The sequence below is a fragment of the Pogona vitticeps genome, chromosome 6, assembly GCF_051106095.1.
Source record: "Pogona vitticeps strain Pit_001003342236 chromosome 6, PviZW2.1, whole genome shotgun sequence".
In the NCBI taxonomy this organism is placed as follows: domain Eukaryota; kingdom Metazoa; phylum Chordata; class Lepidosauria; order Squamata; family Agamidae; genus Pogona; species Pogona vitticeps.
The window spans coordinates 63220161-63247121 of NC_135788.1; the positions used below are offsets into that span (position 1 = coordinate 63220161).

Sequence of the window (26961 nt, forward strand, 5' to 3'; positions counted from 1 at the left end):
ATATATACCTTTTTAATGGGATGGGGAATGAGAAGGAGGCAGCCAACAAAGAGATTGAAGACACAGAGATAATATTGGAGTTGAGAGTTACAAACCTCCTGTAGGTTTGCAATACAGTAAAATATTAGAAAATAGGAAAAGAAGGGGTGAAATACCTTGACATGAAAAAGGAAACAAAAACTCTTTGTGATCTGTTTTGTCCCTGGCAGGGGTGGGAGGAATATTTTAATTTACATCTTAATGACAGTGACCTTTTGTGTATGCATTGTACTTCCTGTGGTAATAAATAACTATATTTATGTTGATCATTGGAACAAATCTCTTATTAAAATTGCCCCAGTGACAGATTTCAGTGTATCCTCTGTGTTATCTTCTACCAGTGTAAACATATGGGAGTATATGACCATTTATTTAAGTGCCTGGAAGAGAAAAATATATTACTCTCCTCTTGGAGCTGTAGTGTTTCTGATTGTAGACGGGTGATCTCATATTTGAATGTTTCCTCCAAATTAAAACATTCCTCCTTATAGAAAACGAGAATGTTGGAGGAAATAGTAGCCTAGAACCCTTTCCACAAGGAGCTAGCTTCCAATTGGTGTAGCAGTTTTAGGTATGGTAATGCTATTCTAGCATGCAACCTGATTTCTCATTTCTCCTTTAAGTACTTAAGGATGGTTCTTTAGTGTGAATTTATCTGATAATGTAGATAAGCTTCATATTTTTGTTTATCCTGAGATTTCAGCTATTTCACAGGTACTGAATGAAATAACATTGTTCCTTTTGTATCTTACTAGCTTGATAACTGTCCAGCCCATTCATAGGTTGAAATCCTGTTGTTTAGTGTAAGCCAAATTGTAATGTTTGGTCTATTCCTTCCTGATAAACAGAATATCCCTGACAGAATTCTGAGGGCACACAACAAGCCAGTATGTGTACAACCCACCCTGCCCCCTAGAACTGCAGTAGAGACTGTTTGTTTATCTGGAGGGATGGACTGAAACTGATACAGTGGTGCCTCCACTTACGACCATAATCCATTCCAGAAGATGGACATAAGTCAAAATGGTTGTAAGTCGAAGCACCACTTCCCATAGAAATGCATTGAAACCCCATTAATCCATTCCAGCCACACACAAAAAATAAAAAAATAAAAAAAAATCACTGCAAAACTCATTGGAAACTTGATTAATCCCTTCCGGCTAAAGGGGAAAAAGAAAAGCAATCAAGCATGCAAGACCCATTGCAAATACACAGAAAACAAACGGAGCAGATTGGAAATGCACAGAGAACAGTGACAAGGTTGGAAATGCAAAGGAAAAAGCAAGGGAAGCATGCAAGACCCATTGCAAATGCACAGAAAACAAACAGAACAGATTGGAAATGCACAGAGAACAGAGGGACAAGGTAGGAAATGCAAGAAAACAAAGGAAAAAGCAAGGGAAGCATGCAGAAATGAAGGAAAAATGGAGGAAAAAAACCCCAAAAGCAATCAAATCCCCCAAGACCCATCAGAAATGGGGGGAGAACCCAACAAATAAACAAACCCCCATGGCCCATCACAGCACAGAAACATAACCCCCTGCCTAAAACCACACTGCAAAAACACCCAGAAGTTTTTAAAAGCAGAAAACAGCACCTTAGCTCCCTACAAACACACACATACTCACTCCAAAGCAGAAGGAGGCACTCCCAAGCCTCCGACGACAACACACACACTCTTACTGCCGGGGCGAAAGAGCTACAAAGAAGCAGCCTTTTCCACCACCTACAGTTAACAATTTGAATTTCCCGCCTTTTCCCCTGCCTTTTTTCTGTTCATAAGTGGAAGCTCCGGTCGCAAGTAGAATCAAAATTGTGCAACCAGAGCTGGTCGTAAGTAGAATTGGTCGCAAGTAGGGACGTTTGTAAGTGGCGGCACCACTGTAATTTGACTTACATTAAGCATCAAGATTTCAGCCATAGAAGCTGTATAACTATGATTAATGCACAGAGCGTGAAGAAGTGAAGCACATGGGGATTGAACGTGTAAGTATGAAGATATAGCAGTACTTGATTTTTCAACATGTAATAAATGGGCACTGTTTATCCCTCAAAATTTAAAGGAGCTTAAGTTCTTAGGCCACCTTAAGAATTTGTAGACTGATGTGTTTTAAGAGCTTGAAAATGGCTTAAATTCTTATGCTACCATAATGGCATTAGATCAAAGTTTTTTATGTGCACTAGTGAAAGTAATAATATTGTATTATCATTGGGTGAAGCATAGAGTGGCACTCACTCCTGAATTAAGGGATAATAATACAGGGATATACAGTGTTTCTTCAGAAATCTCCCTGAGTTGAATAGGCCTTTTAGGTCAGTCAGCACAGGTTATGATCTGAATGTTGTGAGCAATTAGTGTGATGTATTTTGCAATAATATACCTTGAGTATGTTACCTCAATTTTATTAAAGCTGGAGGGGAAATTTGATCTGGACAAGTTTGTTTTATGTTATCAATGAAGGTGGTTGATATCATGGGAAAGAGTTGAAGATTATTTTTATTTTTTGGGATCAGTTCTTAGGAGGCAATGTTCTGCTCCTTATTGAATACCTTTCGCCTTTTTGCTTTTTGGATTCTGTAAATATGGGTTCTTAACAAACGGGTTTCATTATGTCTTACTGGTTTCTTTGCCAATAAAGGTGGTACTACTACTACTACTACTACTACTACTACTACTACTACTACTACTACTACTACTACTACTACTACGCAATTTTCTGTGTTACAATTTTCATTTTTTCTCACCGCTTCGAAGAAATTCCCCCTTGCCCTGCTGATGATTGACATGATCCCTGGGAGGTCTGACCTCTCACGAGACTGAATAACAAGTATGTTGTTCCCCATCATGTTTTGTATGAAATGTTTTAGAGTTTTCTCCCTTTATGAAGCTAAAAACACACATAGAACAAGCTCAAAAGGAAAGGCTTACTGCTCACAAGGACTCAAACAACCCATGCATTGCTTCCACTTCTAATAGTCCATGGAATGCCAACAGTTGCCATATTTTTAAATTCTGTGCATAAAAATGTACAAAAATCAGTCTTACGAATGCACGGATTCTCTATGACTGACACTGTCTAAATCTCACTATCTTGGAGGAGGGACTTTCTTGTTTCACAAGAGAGAATAAATCTGGTTGTGTTTCTTTTTCTTAATTTTTCTCATAACAGAGATTATCAAGAAGGTGTACAGCCACAAAAGAATGATCTGTATTTGACAAGATTTGCTCTAATTATTTTATATGAAGTAGAAACCATACTTTTTTTTACTCCACAGTAAAGTCTGTACCCTGTTAATGAAATATTAGCCTATTGTTGTCATACGGAAATTATTATTCAAAAGAATGCCTCTTTAGAATGACTAACTATAGCGGATAGCCCAGACGTCACCTGTCCGTCGCTGCGGAACCTTGACAGGAGAGCCAACAGAGAGACTGGAAGGTGGGGCCAGAGGGAGAGTTTGAGGGGTCGGGAAGAAGGAGAGTGCTGGAAAAGGGGGTTTGAGAGCTGGAGGCTTTGGAATTGGACCAGGAGGGTCAGAGATAGATAGGGAGAGTTAAAAGAGTGATTTGAATGAAGCAATCCTTGTTTAATATATATGAGTAGCTTCCTGTGATTTATATTGCAATTCCCAACTGAATATTAACCCCACCCTGTTCAATAAACTGAGTGTGTTTGGCAGCATAAGAGTCCAGTACTTAACTGATGTTAAAGAAATAACATCTGGTGGCAGTGTGAAGAGGAGGAAGGAGCATGAGCCTTTGTGAGGAAGAAATAAAACAGGGGCCACAAGGGCGAGCGCCACACTAACCCTGCCCTATCTATCTATCTATCTATCTATCTATCTATCTATCTATCTATCTATCTATCTATCTATCTATCTATCTATCTATCTATCTATCTATCTATCTATCTATCTATCTATCAAATAAATAAATAAATAAATAAATAAATAAATAAATAAATAAATAAATAAATAAATAAATAAAATAATTTATTTAAAATATTTTTATCCTGCCTTTCTCCTTAAAAAGGACCCAAGGTGGTTTACATCATTAAAAGACAATCTTTAAAGCTAAAAACAATAAGTATACAATTAGTTAAAATGAACAAATACCACTCTGAGAAATGGTAAACAAAAGCAATGCTAAAACAAACAATAATGCAGATCCATTTAAAAATCCCACTCAGGTAGCCAGTCACTGAGGGAAAACTTTGCTAAAGAGAAAGATCTTTGCCTGCTTGTGGAAGGAGAGCAAAGATGGGGCAGCCTGGCCTCGTGTGGGAGGGAGTTCCAAAGTCTGGGAGCAGCAATAGCCATAGGCAAAGAGAGGCAGCCACTTCAGACAGCAAGTGCTAGGAGAGCAGCAGCAAGATGTTGGAAGACAGAGCTATGGGTGCTGGACAGCCGGCCCTGGACCTTCTAAAGTATCTTGCTGTCTTTGAGTGTGGCAGAAGACACTATTCCATCACCTGTACTGGAATAAGATTTGGCTACCACTTCTGAATATGAATTTGGTCTATGCCATTTTATTCTTTGTCTCGAGGAGCACTGCTTCCCATCAGACATGTTATATATAGCACAGTCTACTATTGCAACATCTCATTTGACAACACAAGGCTTACCTTATTCAACTATACCAAATATTCAGTTTCACAAATACCCTAGTTTTGGCAATGCTCACTGATGTAGTTTAGGGAATTTTCTGCAGGGCACATAGATGATCACCTTCCCTTCTTGTTTCTCTTCAGTGTATAATACTCAAAGCTGTATCCATTTTTATGACATGATCAAGTTTATGACATGGTCAAGAGAGAGAGAAGGGTTGGGTGGATATGAATTTCTATTTATAAATAGTTATTTTCTGAATCCATTTTGGATCATAACTAGGTCTATTCTCTCAATCAATCAGGTCTGTTTAATAAAGTTGTTGAAGAAATACTTTTTTTGAGCTTTCCTGAACCTATTGCCAGTTAGTTTTTGTGTATATTTCATTTTACCCTGAACCAGTGGATATGAAGAGGTACATAGTGAGTACAAAAATAATAAAGATCCCCCCCATATTCATAAGACATAAGGATTGTAGCATCAAAATTTAATTTCGTCAGGATAAAAAAAACCTCTTCTGATGTAGTCCCTGGAATGTGACATTTCATGGGTGTAATAAGGTTAAAACATTATAAATTAAAACTCTCTTAATCCTTATTATGCTCTGCATAAAGCTTCTGTTTTACATAATACTCTTATTTCAGAGGATTCTTTCTTTTGCAGACTAAAATCTAGCTATTCTCTCTCATAGCTGAGACCAAGGGAGTCAAAACACCATGAAAAATCCAAAGGTAATTATCAGAATAAAAGAACCTGGAAGCAGATCACAGACTTTGGAACATTTTCAAGGGAATTTGGGTGCAAGTTTTATGTTATTTGAAACATGGTATTATTTGTGACAATATCATTCTTTCCAGTGGGAAAATAGATCTTAAACGGTAGCAGCAGGTAGAAAAAAAGATAATCTAATAGATACATGAATAAAAGAAGAAAACTGAGGTATTTCATCTTCATCTGTGCATGATGACACAGATGATCATAGCTGAAAGACATATACAAGGATGGTAAACATAACATGTGATTTTTCTAACTCCTCCCACTAGTTTTTGCTTATGTCCAAGACTAAATTAGACCATGGCCTGAGTTCCTGGGCCTAACTCATATTTTACGTGATAAAGACAAAGGACACTCCTCAGGAGTATATATGTCTAGTGTCATACAAGTGACATCCATTACCATAGCATTTTCCTATCAACCTATCCATCGGGCGACTGTTCTGACAACCACAAATACCACCAACGCCAGCCTCATAGGCCGAGCTCACTGTAAATTCCTCAAAATCCACACCGTGGTCTTCCACAGAAAAATTGCTCCACATAAATGAACTGGAGCTATTGGCAGTTACAAAAGCTTGCAAAGCTTTCAGGAATCTCATTGGCAAAATGGTACAAATTGCCACCAACAACACCACAACAGTGTACTACATTCTGAAACAAGACGGCACCCACTCTCCAAGTCTCCTCTATTTAGCAGTCGACCTCTGGGAGTGGTGCCTAGCACATCATATCTGCCTCATGGCTTTACATATAGCCAGCCATGACAACAACCTGGCAGATCTACTCAGCCACACAAATTCTCAAGCTCACAAGTGGAAGTTATACCAATTAGTTTTTCTTTGTCTTTGGGAGCGATGGGGCAAACCAGCTCTCAATCTCTTTGCCTCCCGTGTGAATCGGAAGTGCAAATGATACTGCTCCCAAGCCGGCATTGGCAAATGCTCTCAAGGAGATGCATTCGTTGGCTGATGGCCCAAGACCCTCACTTACCTTTTTCCGCTGTTCCTGCTCATCCACAAGGTCATAGTTCGCCTACAGCAGGACAAACCAGATGCCATTGTTATAGCCCCTTGGTGGCCAAGACAACCCTGGTTTCCAGTCCTTCACAATCTCTCATCAGACATTCACCACCTCCCTCGACTGCCTCATCTCCTCACGCAGAACAGCACCCAAGTACTCCACCCAGACTTACCTCTTCTGCATCTGGCAGCATGGAGGATTCCATCTCGCTAATGGACATTCTCCATCAAGGGGGAAAAAAACTCCACTAGGAAGGCTTACCTGTATAAATGGAACAGATTCAAATATTTCACCAAAGCTTCCTCATTGCCTTCTGTCAACCCATCACTTGCTACTGTTCTACATTTTTAGCTTCATCTCAAGTCTAGGGGCCTTTCCCTCTCTTCCTTGAGAGTTTACCTCTCTGCCATAGTTTCTTATCACCCTCCTAACTATGGCAGAGAGGTAAACTCTCAAGGAAGTAGCAAGAAATCAGCAGCTGATTTCTTCAAGCATCCAACATTAAAGCCTTTTCTTAAAGATCTATCTCATATATACCCAGATACACATCCACCTTTCCCACAATGGTCATTAACACTGGTACTACAACAACTTACTAAAGCTTCTTTCAAACCTTTAGCTTCAACTGATTTACAACTACTTACCTTTGTAGTTTTCCTCATCGCCATCACCTCAGCTCGACGAGCTAGTGATTTAGCAGCCTTACGTTATGACTATCCTTATTTACAGTTTTTTCCGGACATGGTGAAATTATCCATGGATATTTCTTTCCTCCCCAAAGTCGTATCTCAATTCCATCTCTCTCAGCTGTTTTTCCTTCCTTCCTTTTCATCACCGTTGTCAACTCAAGAAAAGATCCTCCATATTCTGGACATTAGATGAGCCCTTGCCTTTTACGTCCAGCATACCCAGTCTTTCAGGCACTCACCTCACCTTTTCATAAGTCACCAAACACCTACTAAAGGTTGTCAGGTGATGTCTCAAACCATATCTAGATGGGTGGCTTCAACCATTTGCCTCGCATACCAATTAGCACAAAAACCAGTCCCGATGGTGATTTGTCCTTCACCAGAGCAGTGACGACCTCTACAGAATTCCTAGGCAGTGTACCTCTTCCAGACATCTGCACCTCTTTCACCTGGGCACAACCATCCACTTTCATCTGGCATTATAGACTTGATCTCCGGCAGAAGTCTGATGCGGCCTTTGGATATGCTGTTCTAGCCTCTACCTTGGCGTGACACCCTTCCTCCAGGAAGCCAACTCCTTCAAAACAGATGTTTTGGTGTATGTTTGTCTGGTGAGAAACAGAAAGACAGAATGCAAATTGTATCTCTTCATCCTGCATTTTAATTTTTAATATCATTTAGAATGGCTGATAGTGCAGGGAACCATATTTAGAAGCTTTAGAAGTGGGACATCATAAATTCTTATTACTTTGCCATGTAGGCTCAAGGGTCATTGCTTCAGGCTGTCTATTACTAGAACATTTGAATTAATTTGTGTCACTGTGACACAAGATGTTCTATCAAAAGTGAACAAAATCTACATTTCAGTTATTAAAGTTTTCATTGTCTGTATGAAAATGTATATTTTATGTTGAGGGTACTTATTTACTTGACACTCCAGTGAATAGCTGTGTAGTTAGCCATGATTCTCTCATCCTTTTTTGGCAACTGCTCAAGAATCAATCTATAAAATGGATTTAAATGAAGCCCTGTAAATTATTGGTATTAGCTCTGTGAAAACTCTTTATCTTATAAGGAAAAAAATGCTGCAGGTCTCAATTCATTCATCAGAATACTGATTGAGTATATTTTAATGAAGTTTCATTAAGTGGTTTTAATTACCGTAAATAAAACTAGCTAAATGATATGTGGCAAGAGCAACAGAAAATGCAAAGAAACAAAACAAAAACTGAAGCAAGAGCAAGCTACAAATGACCCCTCTGATCTCCTTCCCTTCACCTGAAATTGTATGTTGAACATTTCTGATGGACTTTTATCTTTCCAAGATGCTTTAAAAAACAATCTTAGCTCAAACCTCCAATCTAAGATGTAGGTATAGTAGTTTTCATTATTTTACATGTGCTTTGCAGGGTATAATTATATGATATTTGATTAAACAATAGAAAATTGTGGAAACAGAAAAGGATATAGAATCAAGATTTGCCAAAACAAAACAAGGTGAGATAAGCAGGGAGAAAGGAATTGTAAGAGAACCTAAAGCTGGAAGAAAGTTGATATTGACTTTGTCAAATATAGAGGATTTTGGAAGGAGGAAAATAAAATGTGTTCCTCATATAAGGAGGTGAACTGAAGACTTGTTTTGTGGATGGATGGAAAAAGCGGCAAAGCAAGAATGAAATAGATTACTATGTCATGCCCAATCCTCCATATAGCAACTTAGTCAAAGGAGGAGTAGACCCGATACACAAGGATTAATGCCTCGATTCTCAAAAGGCTGGAGGAAAGAGGTTCTTTCCAGTCTTGGCTCTGCTCCAATATAGCTTCTGGAGTTACTCTCTATAGCACTTTTTTGTTTTTCAGAATTTTTGTACTGTACTTCCCAATTCTTCCACATCATGCTTCCACTCATCCCATGCACATTGTTAGTTCAGAGTCTAGCAGTGAGGCTGTTATTCAGCTTCTAAGTGAGGATCCAACTGATTTTTCTAGGGGTGGGGGAGCAAACTTTCATCTGATACCAGATGTCTCAGGCTAGATGTCACTTGTCCTTCGGTCATTCCTGGGTGTCTGGACTATACCCTTGGGTTATGGTCATTACCTAATGACCTTTTTTCCCCTCAATACTCATCACTGGGACAAAACAAGCACTTCAGAACCATGGGGCCCCTTTGATATGTGATACTGACAGGAAGAGGTGGAACCATACCGTTAAGAAGAGAGAAAACTCAGGGCTTTTTTATACTGTAGTTCCTAAGGAGGCCATCATGAGTCTGAAATTCATAAGCTGATTTATCAAGGCAAAATAATTCAGTATGGAGATGCTCTAGAATATGACGAGGCTACCCATCCAGGAGGTTTCCTTGTATTCATTGACCTGAAGGAGGGATACTTGCTCAGTCCTTATAATGACTATGCACAAGAGGTTTCCCCATTTTCCTGAATGGATCAGTCCAGCCTCCATACTGAGCCTCCATACTGAGCACTGCCCTTCAGTTTTCTCACTAATTCCCAGAGTCTCCGTGAAGATTCTAGCAGCTTAGTCAGAGGAATTAGGTCTTCTGGGGTGTATATTTTAACTGTGTTTACTTGATCATCTATAGGTTAGGTTGGTGTCTAGAGAAAGGATAGCAGACTATGTGGCTTCAACTAGATTCTGTCTCATTAAACATAGATTTATACTCAGTTAAGAGTTTCTTGGATATAAATTAGAGGATACAACACCTGGAAGGGATTAGTGACATGAACTAGCAAAGGATTTTCCTTTTCCCAGAGTATCAGTACAAGTATCTTCTGTCAGTTCAACAGTTTCTCAAGGAGAAATGAGCACTCATCATGGAGTTGGCCCAATCCTAAAAGTTATGATCTTGGCTAGCAGTTCAGTTCCCTGAGCACATTTCTGTTAGAGGATGAGCAGAAATATCTTCTTGATATAAGGCTGCCAGGAAACTTGGTAAATATTTTCCTGACTTTCCAGTCAGAGTCTACCAAGAGGATCTACCAAACCAGATGTTAGGCTTTTCAGAAATATTGTGAATGGAAGGAGAACTCTTTAGTCAGGGCAGCCTTTCCATAACTTGCTAGGGTATCTGTAGCAGATCTGGATTAAGTGCTGGTTCCTCACACCCTCAAGCAACAGTCTGATATGCCAGACAGCATTTTGGGATCAGTAGCGTGGCTTTAGCAAGTAAAGTATTTTCTTCAGTGAGAATTCTTGTATTCTCCTCCCTCTTGTTTCCATTCTCAGTTCTTAACCTAGTACTGAAGGCATTGACTTGTCCTCTGTGTAAGGCTCTGGGGACAGTTCTTGTTAACATCTTGGCTTAAAAATAGTATTCCTTAAGGCAATAACTTTTTCAGAAGAGTGAATGAGCTTTACACTCCATTCAATAGGAATGAATTTTGCACTTTTCTCCTGTACAGGGAGATAAGACATACACACACACACACACACACACACACACACACACACACACACACACACACACACACACACACACACACACACACACACACACACACACACACACACACACACACACACACACACACACACAGAGCATTACACACACACAGAGCATTAGTTCAAATGCATTTCCTTGTGCTCATCCGTCTTAGAGATGTCCTGTACCAGCAGTCATTACTTGGTGTGGGAAGTGGCATCCTCAGTGGCCTTGAACTTGTAGACTCTGTTGGAGGACATATTGTGGATAGACTCTTGAGCTGCTCCCCCTAATTTATTAAGCATTAAAGAATCTATAATATGCCTTCACTGAAGTTCCTTCAGTCATAAAGTGCAGTAGCAGGTCCTGTGCATTACCTACCAGCCTGAGGAGGGATCATACTGTGGTATGTCCTTTGTGCACCAGGTACATGTCTCCACTGTCAGGGAACTGAACATTGTACTTACCATAAAAGTTTCTTTGGTCAGGGGAGAGTAGACCAGATACCACCCCTGGTTGTAACTCACCTGTATTCAGGGACTAGTTTTTTTTTTTTTTTTTTTTTGCATTTATATAATTGCCTTAGATAAGCAGGGCGCCCATAGCCTTGCTATTAAAAAAAGCATACTGTTTGTTTGTTGTCACTGATCTTTGTTGAATTGCAGTTTGCATAGTGGTTAGTCAGGTTGTCAGTGCTGCTACTTGTTCTACTGCTGGTGGCAAGACCTATCTCTGGAAAGTTATTGTTTTTCTGCGTCATCTAAATATGGAGGAGTTGTCCTTTGTATGTTGTCTTCCCTTTCCACTAATCATAAGCAGCTTTCACCCTAAGTCCAGCTTTATGTTTTATGGGGGTGGGATCAAACTTCACAAAAAATATGCCATGGTACTAGTAGCCATGATTCTGAATCTAAGCTTGGTATGTACCCTAGAACATTAGGAGCCTTTCCAATGCATTGTGGAGTCTATAAAATAAATAAATAAGAGGAATATGGGCAAGCAAGGTTACCATGTACATTGATTTAATTGGTCCCTGGTCTATCTGTTTACTAGCACTTCACTCCTCCCTCTTTCCTGTGTGGTGAATGGAAAGGAGGAACAAAGCACTCTCAGTTGTTCCTGGATAATGCTGAGAGCCATGAAGCAAAGGTAGATGAGGAGCAAGCTGTTCTCAATCAAAGCTTAAAAAATCACTGAGAGTGGTTTGCTCCCAAACCACTACTACCATCCCGATGAGAGAAAATGAGAGGGTGAAGTACATGAGCTGGCCCTGCTGGAGGCAACTGAGCCCCAGCTATGATTCAGCCAACTTTTGGAAGCACCAGCTGAAGGCAAGAAAGCAAATCTCTATTGTCTCCACTCACTCTCTGGCAAGAATTTGAAGGATGAGGCTTCAGGAGGAGACAGATCCTCTGCAGTCCAAATTGGTCCAATGAGTAGAACTTTTCCCCAGTCAAAAATTATCAAATTTTCACTTCTGTATTCATCCTTACCAGGAAGCTTGTACAGTGGTGCCTCGCTTGATGACGATAATCCATTCCAACAAAATAGCTGTACAACAAAATTGTTGTCAAGTGGAAAAAACCATTAGAATGCATCAAAACCTGGTTAATGCATTCTAATGGGTGAAATAGCTCATCGTCCAGCGAAGATATTCCATAGGGCGGCCATTTTCCGGTGCCTGTATAGCGAGGAATCCATCCTTAACACAGCAGGTAGCCATTTTGCACAGCGGGCAGCCATTTTACAACCCGCCAATCAGCTGTTCTAAAACCATCGTAATGCGAAGAATCGGTTCCCGAAGCAGGGAACCGATTGTCGTAAAGCAGATTTTTCCCATTTAAACATCGTTTTGTGATCCCAAAATCGATCGAAAAAACCTCATTATAAAGCGGATTCGTTGTGGAGCAGGGTAATCGTCAAGTGGGGCACCACTTTATCTGAATACCCAGCTTTGGGGGGGGATATGTAGCCTGCATAATTAAATTGTAAACCAACCAGCACGTGTGTTAAATACTATGAGGTGACATATAAACAGCACATTTTGCTTTTCCTTTTTAGTTGTGTGGAATAAGCAGTAAATGCAGAAGAATAATTAGAAATACTGCTGAGTACAAAAGTGACAAGGATGTTCTTGCAATTGAATAAAACCTATAGTTATGGAATTATTCAGCTTAGATAATTTTAAACTTCTGTGAGACCTTTCATTATTCCTTCTTTGTTCCTCTCTTTGATGAAGCCAGGACTTCCTTTTTAATTTACAAAAATTCAGAAAGATGTGCTGAGATGTTCATTTCACAGACTGAGCTTTCTACAATCACTTCTTTGTCTTTTGGGAACTAAGATTGCACACAAGTGTCTCACATACTCCCCGGTTCACTTTAACAGTATTGCCATATGTGTACACACTCACTGTACACCCTTGTAATACAGGGGACCCTTGACTTACAGATGGCTCGACTTACAGACTTTTCAAGTTACAGACTTCTCTGGCTGCAAATTTTAGGTTCGACTTGCAGCCAGAGAATCGACCTACAGACCAGGAAAAAATCAAAATGGAACAAAAATGGCCGGTTACAGATTAATCGGTTTTCAGTGCATTGTAGGTCAATGGAGACTCGACCTACAAACTTTTCGACCTGCAGCCACCATTCTAATACGGATTAATTCTGTAAGTAGAGCGTCCACTGTACGTATCACTTGACTACAGACACATGCACTTGAAATGTAAACTCGAAGATTGAATGTTGCATAGTGCATCTGTTCAGTATGTTATGTCTGCTGTCATACCATTAAAGAAAAAAAATAGTATTAAAAAGCTAAGAAACTTAAATCTATTTCTCAAAAAGATGCCATGTTAAAATTAATATAATGACATGTTGAAGTTCTCCCTAAGTGACCAATGGATGCTCTGGGACGCTACTGGATGCTACTGCTATTCACTGGATGGCTTCATCATGTTATTTTATTCATTTTCTTTACAATAACTTTCCAATCTCTAATGGAGCAGTGATTTGTTGAATTGTCCCTTTTTATTCCCAAATATTTGTGACAAGCACATGAAACCAGAGCTAGACAGCCACCTAGAGGCTTCATCATGGAAGATTCATATTTGTTTATTTCTGTGCATATTTATATGTTGAGTTCTCTTCATTATTTGCCCCCAAAGCAGTTTATAAATAAAAGGAAAACAGACCAACAATGTCCTGGGGCCTTGGACCATCTATGAGGCATGTGTCACAAGAAAAGGATAAACAATAAACACCTAAATAAAATTCCAATTTAAAAAGTCATAAAGCTGTTTAAATCAGCACAGAGCCAAATTAGGTTTAGGTTTTGTTTGTTTTTGTTAAACTTGACAATGGTTTCCACTCCCACCTGGTGAAACTGAGTCAATTAATATCTGAGCTTTTTAAAGCATTTGCAGGATCAATAAAACTGAACTTTTAATAATTATCTTTATCCATACAGCATATAAACAATGACCACATACATGGAGAAAAGAAAGAGTTTGTATGCCGGTGGCTGGATTGTTCTCGAGAGCAGAAGCCATTTAAAGCCCAATACATGTTGGTCGTACACATGAGGAGGCACACAGGAGAAAAGCCACACAAATGCACTGTAAGTAACTGACATGAAATCAATACGACATACCGATTTCATATTTTCTGTGTCTTTTTGAACATTGCGGGCAAGATCAGGCTGATCCAGGACCCAGGCTTTCTCTGAACAGAAAGCAAGAAGTATCATATTATTTAGAATGGAGACTGAAGAATATCCAGAAGTTCTTTCTGAATTGAGTGTTGTGACATTCACCCAGCGCCCCCTGTTTGTTTTCCCCAAACCAAGGGTTCATTGTGGCGATGTTCTTTCTTTCCTTCACTGCCACCAGTGGATTTCCCCTATCCACATTGTAAAAGACTTTAATCAGACACTTGCTGCCAACAAAACTTGTTTATTAAAAGATATCAGGTTGAATCTGAATCACAGATGTTCTTTAGTCATTGTATAGAATTGAAACTTCGTAAATTTTGTTACACACTCAATCACCATTTGTTTTATTTATTTGTTTTAACCAGCTTCTGTTTATTAATATCAGTTCTCTCTATTTCTCTATCTTTCTTTGCTCTTCAACCGCTCTCCTTCACACCTTGCACTCCCCTTCTCTCACTCGCTAACTGACTAACTGAATGGATGATTCTGCCCCTCCAGTCCTCTCATAGGCTCATGCAAAAAAAAAAAAAATCAATTGTAATTTTTCAAGGGCAGCCCCATGTAAATTTCATTTTAGTAATCCAAATAAGAGGTTAGGCTGTAGTAACATGAGGGAAATGTTTTCTAGTTCTTCAGATATTTTCCATATCTCTGTAGTACAGAATCATGGTCATGTGGTTTATATCCCGGGATGAATTTCCCAAGACCTTTTACTGGCACTGATCAATTTACTCCTCTTTGAATCAGTATGGGTGGCTACACTATGGTATTGGTTTATTTTCTTTCTTGCTTCAAGGGGCAATTTATCACCTTGATTGATTGATTGATCAATTGATTGATCAGGAACAAGGTTCCCTCTGATTGTATGAGCATGCATGATTCCGCTTCCCTCTGCACAGCTTTTCTCCTCCCCCATGCACCCACAGTGATAATGTCCAGCCCCTTTTGTTCTAGCCTCAATGGAACCTCACACACACAGGAAGTCAGACTTTCACGTATGGTGGGGCAGAGTCACACCCACGCAGGGAGTTGAACCCCACCCAGCAGGGCTGAAAATTAGAGGGGGCATTGATTAGGAAGTGGCGTCCTCTGTGGCACTGGCTGTTCTTCCAGAAAGGCATTGCACACAATAGATATGGGATATCCACACAGCAATGCTGATGATCAGCCCCTCCCCCAGTGACATTGGCATATTAACATTTCAATGTATCTTCCCATAGAAATTTTAAAAAGATACTCACCATTAATGTAATGGCAGGGCACACATCCCAGTGGCATAACTTTCACCAACTTATCAGTATATTGGGCACAAAAAAATTAAAAAATTAATATGCGTGCCACAGTAATGGCAACCACCTTCCTGGCTTTGATTCTGAAAAGAAGCAGGAAAGGTCATGCACATAGACAATTCTGGTAAAGAATGCACCAATACATCAAAGGTACAAAATAACAGAACCCTCCTGGCAATAGGGAAATGTTCTTCAGTTACACTGCTGGCCAGGAAAATGTCTTGGTGTTGACTGTGCATCGTGTGACCAGGAAAAAAAGCAACAAACTGGGAGATAACTAGAGAACATTTCCCTCATATGACCAGGGCCTTAGTGTGACTGATAGGTTTGGTAGCCTATGGTAGAATTATTTTCCATGAATCTTCAACTTTTTTTGAAGAAGCTGTGTTTTTCAGTAGTCATTAACACATCTCCTGATAGTGAATTCTGTTAGTATTTCTAGTTTTGAGATAAATCTATCAGGCCCACTTAGCTAAATTTCTCTATCTGGATCTTTAGGCTGAACATGAAACAAGGAATATATAGTGGTGCCCCACAAAACGATGATAATCCGTTCCATAGAAATCGTTGTTTAGCGAAATCATCATTTCCCCACTGGAATGCATTGAAACCCATTTAATATGTTCCAATGGGGAAAATACATCGTCGTCCTGTGAAGATCGCCCATAGGGAAGCCATTTTGCGAGTGCCGATCAGCTGTTAAAATGGCTGTCCTGCGAAGCATGGGTCCCGAAAACACAGGGAAGCCATTTTGCAGAGCCGCCGATCAGCTGTAAAAATCTTCCTCTTGCGAAAAAACAGTCCGCGAAGCACGGACCAAATCATTGTCCAGCGAAAATCGCCCATTCGAATGACTGTTTTGCGAATCGCTATAGCGATCGCAAAACCTCATCATCATGCAGATTCATCGTTTTACGAGGTCGTTGTCTAGCGAGGTACCACTGTAAATAAGAACTGATATTTGATGTTTACTTAGAAGTAAATCGTAATGAGATGGAGCACCTAGCTACAGAGCCAGGAGTCAGGCATACGATTCCCCACTGTGCCTTTTATGAGAGGAAATGACCTGTATGGCTTTGGCCATGCCATACATTCCCAGACTGCTCCCAGAAAATGGGAATAGTAAACTACTGTACTTCTGAGTAGTCTAGACCTAGAATATGCTGGAAAGTGTAGCCATAAGCTGAAATTGACTTGATGACAGATGATGATAATGATGATTGAGTCGTCCTATATTCAGTAGTGCTTATTCCCACTTAAGCATGCATAGGATCACAGCCACACTACAGTGTCAAAACAGGCTTTCCTTACACATTAATACAACCTAGGCTTTTGTTTGTATGCTTTACTTCTGACATCTTGATGGGCTCAATCAAAGAAATGAAAGCAACTATGAAGATGTTTGGTTATTATGGTTTGATCAGAGAAAACTACTTTCCCTTTGATGTGCAATTATTTCATTGCCATATCCTCCTACCCTTCACTTTCTGTATCATCAAGTGTTAGAATACTCTAAATATATGTGTTGTCTGCAGTTTGAAGGTTGTACAAAGGCCTACTCCAGACTGGAAAACTTGAAAACCCACTTGAGATCTCACACTGGAGAGAAACCATATGTCTGCGAACATGAGGGCTGCAACAAAGCATTCTCCAATGCATCTGATCGTGCCAAACACCAGAACAGGACTCATTCCAATGAGGTAAGGAAGCACATGGGTAGTAAAGTCCCCCAACTATGCATAGACATATTGCTGTCAAAAGAATTTATCACAAAATATGTGCCAAAAGATCTTTGAAGACATGGAGCCAGTTAGTGTTTTTATATGTATATGTGGCAATAAATTATTTTAACAATATAGTTATCCTTTTTTTAACAAAGTTCAAAAAACCCACAAAGAGAGGTTATTGGGGGGGGGGGGAGTTTCCAAATAAATGTTCTGTGCTTCGATGAGAGAGTCAAAGAACACCTTTCTCCAAATTGTTCACTATCAAGTAAGGTTTGTAGGGATACGTCAGTGTTCTTTGAGCCCTGGCTAGCCCAGCCTCTTTCATGTGTCTGTCTTGGCTTCAAAGTTCATGCCAAGTATATATGTGGAAACAGGTATAACTGTCCCCAAAATACAGGTTCTTTAAAGACTAACCATTTTCATGATGCTGCACCAGTTCAATTTAAAAAAAAAAAAGCAAATAAAAATGATCGCTAAACATTTACCCCAATGTCTGGATCTTGTACTTAATCAGATCAAGTTTCAGTAGTAATACCTCCCACTTTTATTCAGATTTCCTTGAGAAAAATATGCAATGATATTTGCCAACTTGCCATTTGTCTGGGTCTTAAAATTATTTTTTAAGGTGATCCTAAAAGGTTTTTAATTTTATCACGACTGGAAAATCCATGATTTTTGCCATTCTTTTGTTGGTGCTATGTGCAGTATATTAAATGTGTTATTTAATTTTATTTATTTTATTTTATTTTATTTATACCCCGCCCATCTGGTCTAAAAGACCACTCTCTCTCCCTCCCTCCCTCTCAATCTCTCTGGGTATGAGGGTGTCTGTATGAATCAATTGTTCATGCTTTGTAGCTACATTGAGTGGACATAAGGGTTACACATGGATTTTGAACTACAAAATCCAGCACCTCTAACCCCAGTGTTCTTGAAGGGAGAAGTGTGAACTATGAACTAGGCAGCCCAACATTATGTGAGAAGATACAACTAAAGCAACATGAACCATCACTGTGTGATATACAGTATTTTCTCTTCTCTCCCTTGCACAGCAGTTCCATCCCAGAAATTTCTTCTGGTGGTTCTTATCAGGGTGAATCTATGCTGCTGAGAGAAACTGTTCTGTTGGCAGACAAACCCTACTGAGTTTGATGCTCCTAAGTCTTACACTGTTTCTGTGGTTTAACTGACCACTGCTGCAGGAGTATTTAAGACTGAGTCCTTAAAGCACCAACTGGATATTGTAGAAGGAACGTAGGCTGAGACTAGTTTATGGATTTGTTCCGGCCCAAAAGAATTATTGCTCTGCATCTTTCAACAGCTGACCTGTATACAGTTTTGCAAACTTGCTTTTGGTGTACTTCATACTTTTACTCAAGACGTGCAAGCCCAAATTCCTCTGGTGCGCGTAGAATATGATTGCTTGGTCCCTTTATACATTTTCTTCTCCCCACAGAAATATCTATCCAAATGTCATTCTAGGAGGAGCTGTAGAAAGACTTTCATTACCAACTACAGTTTGGTAGTGACATCTGCTGGCTAGTGCTGCATTTTTCATGTCCATCCTCATTTTTCAATTTGTAAAAAATATCTTTCCTTTAAGCATCTTCAGCCCTTTTTCAAGAAGTCTACTGGTCATAGCTTTTACCTTTAAATGCCAAGGGTAAAAGCTAGCTTTAAAACACACATCTCTAGTTCTTTTTCAATTTCTAGTTTTAATGTCATTTATTCTAGGTAACAGTAATAAAAACATAGGTTTATTTTGTGACATATACAGTAATTAGAAACACCCATAATCCTGTGGACTAGGAGCATGTCCCAGGGACATAGGAATTATTGGATCATCTCTCTAAGGCAGACAGAATGGTCTGTTATTGGAGAAGGAGATCCCAACTGCAGAATCTTCAAGCCCCTTATGAAAACTTCAGGAAAGTATATCTCCCCAATATGAGAGTTCCAACATGAGGAGGGAATTAAGGATGTTGCATGGGTGGATTTGTGAATGTTTTGGTCCTCCCAGATTAGCTTCACGATAACAATGTCGTTCCTGTTGATTGCAAGGGGTGGCAGATGAACAAAGAAAAACGTGAAGGAACACAAATAAATGTACTGTAATTCTCTGTTCTGGCTTGGAGCCTGCCAGCATGAGCTCAACACAGCACAGTGTTGGATGTGGTTCATCTTCTATCCTTTGAGCTGCCCTCTGTGCTCTATAGGACTGAAGAGCCTTTAATTTAAAAAGAGAACATTATATGTTGATGTAAAGAGCACTGCTCTTCAACCAGGGAACTGTGTATTCCAGAACAAGCCCAGCATGCAAAAAGTGTTTATCTTGTTGAGATAGTAGTCACATTTTTATCGTGCCCATTATTTTCTTTTCTAATTGATTATTTAAAAATCTCCAAATTAGCACTTTTCCAATGGAGTTACTGTATTTAGCATTCTATAATTCCCTTAGATGTACCCATGACTCAAGAAAGCCAAAAGGAACTGGTTACAGAGGAAAGCCCATTGAGGCTACATAATACCCAGTTACCATGTTTCTCCGAAAATAAGATAGGGTCTTATATTAATTTTTGCACCAAAAAAACAGATTAGGGCTTATTTTCGGTGGATGTTTTATATTTTAATGTACAACAATTATTCAAATACAGTCACGTCATCTTCTTTTGGTTGCTGCACAACGGTGGAGGGCAGGGTTTCACTTAACTGGGCTTATTTTGGGGGGTAGGGCTTATATTATGAGCATCCTGAAAAATCATACTAGGGCTTATTTCCAAGTTATGTCTTATTTTCGGGAAAATGGTATTATTTATACGATCTGAAGAGAAACAAGAGTATGAAACAGGGTATTATTTGGTGTACAATTAATATGTAATCCAGCTAACCAATATGTGAATATTTGAACATTTGAATTTAAGACAGTTCAGCTCTGTTTTCTCCCAAAGCAATTAAACCTACAATATTATCCACACTTTTTAGGAGGCAGCATAGGTCAGCACTAATTGATTGTTTGAGAGTAATGTGAATTTCTTTTTCGTGGCCTCTGTGAATGCACACATATGGGTATTGTCTGTGCCTGCGCTGACTCTCTCGGTAGATTCTAGAGCTAAAAGTAACAATTTTATGGTGTGATCCTCCACGAGGTATATGCTCCTCCCACCCACCATCTTCCCCAGTTCCTTTTTTCCGCCGAGCTGAACAGTTCTCAGAAAAGATTGAGCGCTTCGCTAGTTGCCTTTTGGCTATTTTTCTAGGCTCTTTTGAGCTTTTGTTTGTTTTAATTACCTACTTAGTGATCCTCCGCGTCTTTTGTTTGCCTAATCGGCTCTGTTTTTACCTCTTTCCCCCCCTTCCCTAGTTCTTTGCTTATGGCCTCATCGTCTCCTTTTAAAAGGTGTACGACCTGTGCAAATAAAATCGCACTTTCCGACTGTCATAATCAGTGCCTTTTTTGTTTGGGTGAGGAACATCCTACCCATTCGTGCCCTGCTTGTAAAAATTTAACCAAGCTGGCACTTAAACAGAGGCTCCAAAGACTTCGGTCCTATCTTTGGCAAACAGCCATGAATCCTCCTACTTTGTCTTCAGAAGCGGCTAGATCTCCTGCCCTTTCAGCCGACAGACTTCCAGCGGGCCAGTCTACCTCTGATTCTACCTCCGTGCTACCAGTTAAGAACACTGCTCAAAAAGCAAAATCGTCTGGTAAGCACAAGCTGCCCTCTTCTCAGAAGCCTCGAGCTCAAGATCTCAGCTCGAAGAAAAAACCTAAACCTGCCCCTAAGAGGCCCAGAAAGGACAAACTTCCCAGAGTGGGGCCGCCTCAGTCTTCTCTGCCTTCCCCTATCCTCGAGGAATCGTCCAGAGAAGCCCCTGATTTAGCCTCGGACGGAGACGATGCCCATGATGTTGCGGGGCCCCCCACGATGCCCCCCAAACCCCGAGCATTGGCCTCAACACGGCTGTGCCACAGTCCAGCCCGGCCTCAGCCCATTCCAACCCTGACTCAGGGAGGGCAGTTGAAAGCTCGCCATCTGATCTGAAGGTTCCCCCTTCGCCTCCACGGAAGAGAATGGAGAAACGAAAGCACCTCTCTCCACCGAGGTTGGTCCCATCGCAAGGCGACTTATGCCCTTTTCCAATGGTACCATACCATTTTGACCCCTTCATGTGGCAATCCTGGTATGAGAGGTTTCAGCCTGAGCAGGCTAAACGGCCAAAAACGATGCCGGAACTCCCCCGTGCCATTCCCTTTGTGGACTCAAGCCGCCTCCATGCAACTGCCTCGGCCCCGGCAATTTCGGCTCCGCCCATTCGCCCCCTCGTCCCATCGAAGCGGATGCGAGACAAGGTTCGCGAGGCCCTACCAGTGTGTCCTGCACCCTCGATGTCGGACCCAGTAACATCTCAGGGCCCCTTCGAAGACTTGCCACCCCAAGGGCATCAAGCTCCCCCGATGGAAGGCTTTGGCCCATCGGATTACCCTTCATCTCCAGGCTCCCCTGCATCTTCGGAGGCACAACAGTCCTCCCATGAGCCTGACCTTCCCCCTCCTATCCCAGATATGAGGGGCAGCCACGCTTCATCCTCCTCAGATGACTTCTCCTATTCAACCCTCATCTTTCAGATGGCACAAGCCCTAAATCTCAACACTGAACAACCCCCGTCTGCTGATGCCGACCCGGTGTTTGATGACATTAATCAGGAGCGCCCCGTTCCTTTGAGTGTCCCCTTTAACAAGTCTATCCTTCAACTTACCAAGGACACTTGGGGAAAAACCCCTTCAATCATGCAGATCTCTCGCCGTACCGATGGCCTCTACAGGACCCACGGTGTCGAGGCTGAATTTCTCAACAAACATCCAGTGCCTGATTCTATCATCGTCGAATCTAGTCAGGCTCGAACCCAGGCTAAGTCCAAACCTACCCTAGCCAATAAGGACGGTAGAAATGTCGACACGATGGCCAAACGAATTTACTCTCCACTCCACTACCCTCCTATACGAAAACAAATGGAAATCTTTTTTGCAGTATACTCGGAACAATCACTTACCTGCTATACCTGTTTCTCTGAAGACTCTGCTTGCCTATCTTCTCCATCTCTTCAGTTTTGGCCTTTCCCAGTCCACGTTAAAGGTCTATCTTTCGGCCATTATGGCCCACCAGCCAGACGATTCTCCTTCCTCCAAGTTGTTTTCTCACCCAACTGTCAAGAAGTTCCTCAAAGGGTTCAACAACATTCGCCCTCCTCAACAACGTATCACCCCCAGTGGTCATTACAGCTGGTTCTTAATGCCTTGATGCAGCCTCCGTTCAAGCCCATGGCGTCCGTCGATCTCAAATTCCTGACTTAAATCAGCCTTCCTTGTTGTGATCACATTAGCCAAACGGGCTAGTGAACTCACTGCTCTTTGAGCCGATCCTCCCTTTATCCAGTTTCACCCCGATAAAGTGACTCTTTATTTCGACGTTTCCTTTCTCCCGAAGGTGGTCTCTGACTTCCACCTCAACCAACCCATTATACTACCCTGCTTCTTCAAGTCTCCTTCGTCGCCCCTAAAACATATGCTCCATAACCTGGATGTCAGACGTGCCCTGGCTTTCTATGTTGAAAGGACAAAGACTTTTAGAAAGTCCAATAAACTATTTCTATGCTTCCATGGCCCAAACAAAGGGGCCTCAGCCTCCTCTCAATCCATAGCACGTTGTATTGTACAGACTATCTCCCTTGCTTACAGCTTGTCGGGGAAATCCCCTCCAGAACATTTGACAGCTCATTCCACCAGGGTGCTGTCCACCTCTACAGCCTTCCAGCATGGCACCGAGGTTCCTGACATCTGTCGTGCTGCTATGTGGTCCACACCATCCATGTTTGTCAAGCACTACCGGCTCGACGTCAGAGCACGCCAAGATGCTGCATTCGGCAGAGCTGTCCTGTCATCCTTCTTACCGTAATGACCCACCAGCCGGTAAGTGCAGCTTGCTAGTCACCCATATGTGTGCATTCACAGAGGCCATGAAAAAGAAAAAGAGGTTACTTACCTGTAACCATAGTTCTTTGAGTGGTCCTCTGTGAATTCACACAACTCGCCCATCCTTCCCCTCTATCCATCATGGGTTAACTGTGTAATTATTTAATTAATTCTTTCCTTCATACCCGGCAGATAAAATTAAGGAACTGGGGAAGATGGTGGGTGGGAGGAGCATATACCTCGTGGAGGATCACACCATAAAATTGTTACTTTTAGCTCTAGAATCTACCGAGAGAGTCAGCGCAGGCACAGGCAATACCCATATGTGTGAATTCACAGAGGACCACTCAAAGAACTATGGTTACAGGTAAGTAACCTCTTTATATCATTGCTGGCTATCCAATGTTAACATTTCTTTTTGCTTACAGAAACCTTACGTTTGCAAAATACCAGGCTGCACAAAGCGTTACACAGACCCTAGTTCTCTCCGAAAGCATGTGAAAACTGTGCATGGACCTGAGGCACATGTCACTAAGAAGCAGCGTGGAGATATCCATCCAAGGCATCCCCCATCAAGAGACCAAGGCAGCCATTCTCAAACCAGGTCCCCAGGCCATCAGACTCAGGGTGCGATTGGTGAGCAAAAAGACCTCAGCAATACTACCTCAAAGCGTGAAGAATGCCTCCAGGTCAAAGCTGTCAAGTCAGAGAAGCCAATGGTATGCAACATTTTGTGTCTTTTAAAATTCTTCCTCTATATGATGGTTCCTAAAACTGAAGTACTAAAGCCCTAGATTTTCAGGATTTGTTTCTTCTTCAGAATAAACAGTTACAAAATTGGAGATGGGCAAGAAGCACTTCATGCTGGGTCATCTTAAGTCATTGGCATGGCACCACAGGTTCCACACATTCCCTACCCCCACCCCCTGCCACCTCCCCCACTCACCAGCCAGCACACGCTGCTCATTCCCTCCCTGTCACATGATCTTCCCGTCATGACAGGACTATGGACTTCCCTTCTCAACCTCCTCCAGCAGCTGCCCACTCAGATGAGGAGGTGGGACAGGGATTCCTGCACTGCTGCACAGTTCTCTTGCCTTTCAAAAGGAATTGCACAGCAACAGCTTTGCTTTGCATTCTTAGTTATTGGAAACCTGGTTTCAAATTAGTTAATCATCTCTAAATATTTTATATATTTTATATTTTAGTCAATTTATTGTTAATATATGACTTATGATATAGCATCATATGGCATGAAATAGACTTATGATATATATATATTGGCACCACCTCATCTGCCAGTGTGGAATGAGGCACCCCACATTCAGACTCTGGGCTGCCCATGTGCCCTACTTATGGCTTCAGATTAGCAGCTGCAGAGCAGTATATACATCCGTGCCATACTGGGGAGCTTCATGCTTGAATTCCTGGTAACAGAATCAGGAATGTCCTGATAGATTGAATTTAAAAATTGTTCTCTTTTACATATGTGTTATAAAATATTTTCCAGTAGGGGTTAAGTCTTTGGGGGTATACCGTATTTTTCGCTCCATAAGATGCACCTCTCCATAAGACGCGCCAAATTTTTAGGAGAAGAAAACAGGAAAAAATCTGTTTTCTTCTAAAAATTGGTGAACCTTATGGAGAAGTCCATCTTCTGGAACACACCCTAGGACCCTTTGGATGCTCACCCTGCCCCCCCTCCGGGGTCAGAGGGGGCAAAATCGCCACCTTCTGGGACTCTTCTGAAGCTTCCCAAGCCTCAAAAGAGTCCCAGAAGCTGGCGATTTCGCCCGTGCTGGCCCCGTGCGGGGGTGGGGGGAGTGTCGCAAGGGTCCTGGAAGGCTCACTCAGACCCTTGTGAAGCTCCCCCCACCCCACCCCCACAAGGCCAGGGGGGTGAAATCGCCAGCTTGTGGGAGTCTTCTGAAGCTTCCCAAGCTTCAAAAGAGTCCCAGAAGCTGGCGATTTCGCCCACACTGGCCCGGTGCAGGGGTGGGGGAGTGTCGCAAGGGTCCTGGAAGGCTCACTCGGACCCTTTTCGATGCACCCACCACTCACCACCCCCACGGGGCCAGGGGGGGTGAAATCGCCAGCTTCTGGGAGTCTTTTGAGGCCTGGGAAGCAAAAAATACGGTAGTTGATCTGAATTACTTTTTTAGAAGAGAGATTACAAAGAGAAATAAATTGGGAATCATGTTAAAAAAAGAAATTATTATGAAACCTTAATAGATGCTAAAACTGTTGATATAGGATCATTTAATTGTGTGTTTCTCTTTGCACTGTATGACTTAACATTTCATCTTTATTTATGTACTAATCCAATGTTTCTTATATCTAATGCTCTTTAATGACTTATTCTAACTTCCTAAGGACAGTGGGTAATAAGGTGAGAGGATTTTCACTTCTCAGTTTCTTCATTGCTATTTAAAAACCATTTGCTTGCTGTTTTGGACCATTCCATCAAATACATTCATAACTGTTATAAAATGGGCACTTTATAATAAATGGCACGTGCTACAAGTAAATCAAAGTCAATTTCATATAGAAATGGATGCATTCACATATACATCTGTGATTGTTCTCTGTTTTGTAACTCCTGTGGGCAATTTATCAAGTCAGAGCACCTGAACGTATTCTATTTTATTTTAGCTTTTGTTCAGGGAGCATGAAGCTCTAGCTGCCCCAACAACGTTTCACACTGAACAGCTTGATTTTAAATATTGCTGCTAAGTTTCTCAATGGAATGCCCATAACTCAGCACTGTGTCTTTTTGGTTGTTGCCATGTGTCCTGAAAGCACATGCATGCTTGTCCCCAATTAATGAGTAGTCTGTTCATAAACATATTTGTTCTGATCTTCACAGTTCTAGAGCTCTCATTTTTTTAAAAGTTAGCTAGCCCCCATCAAGTGTACATTTATCTCAAAGGCTAACAGGCAAAATCCTAACCTAAGTCATTGGAGACTATTGAGGAAGCTATCGCTGAGAGCAAAATTATATTGCATGTCTTTATCACTGTATATATATTCAAGTTCTGCTGAAGAACAGAAGTTACATCACATTTGGCACTAGGTGCAGAATGCAGGTTTTATTTTGAATAACAATATGAATGAGCTTTGCAGTTGCAAGGATGCTAGTGACGTGGCTTTCCTAGAAAAATGTAGATATTTTTTTAATTTTGATTTTTATACTTATTTTTATTTTTTGAAAATTTTCTTGTATGAAAAATCCTTTGGGATCTTATTAGCAGTACAGCCATTTGCATTTACTGTACTTAGAAGTATGTCTTATGGAGTTCAATAGGGCTTAAGCCCTAGGACTAGGTATATGGGTATAGGATTGCCACTGCAGAATGACTGCTGTTATTTGACTGCTGTCAATTATTTGACTGCTGTTAGCAAACAAAATTAATTCTATTTAAATTTAATTTTAAATTTTAATTCTTAAATTGCACCATGTTAACTTTACATGCTGCATAAGTAACTCAACAGTTTCCAGTACCTCTAACCCTCTTGCCAAAAAAAGGCTTAGAGGGAACTTTGCTTTCAGGATGAGTAAGGCTGGAACCATATTCACCAGAATGTGAGGATTGGCTCTACTTGCAGGAAAAACCACTCAGAACTGGAAACCCCAGTTACACCAAGTTTCCTGTTCACAGGTACAAAGAGACTTTACCTTAGAACAGCC

The 26961-nt window shown here is 41.0% G+C and overlaps 1 protein-coding gene across 7 annotated transcripts in view; it reads left to right on the forward strand.

Moving 5' to 3' along the window:
- Window positions 1–26961, forward strand: part of GLI3 (GLI family zinc finger 3) — a 445483-nt gene that overhangs the window by 405338 nt on the left and 13184 nt on the right. For all 7 annotated transcript variants that reach the window (XM_078377471.1, XM_020798430.3, XM_073003750.2 and 4 more), the window contains 3 exons: window positions 14044–14193; window positions 17111–17275; window positions 23702–23992. In XM_078377471.1, the coding sequence (XP_078233597.1) occupies window positions 14044–14193; window positions 17111–17275; window positions 23702–23992 (606 nt within the window). The remainder of the gene's footprint in view (window positions 1–14043; window positions 14194–17110; window positions 17276–23701; window positions 23993–26961) is intronic.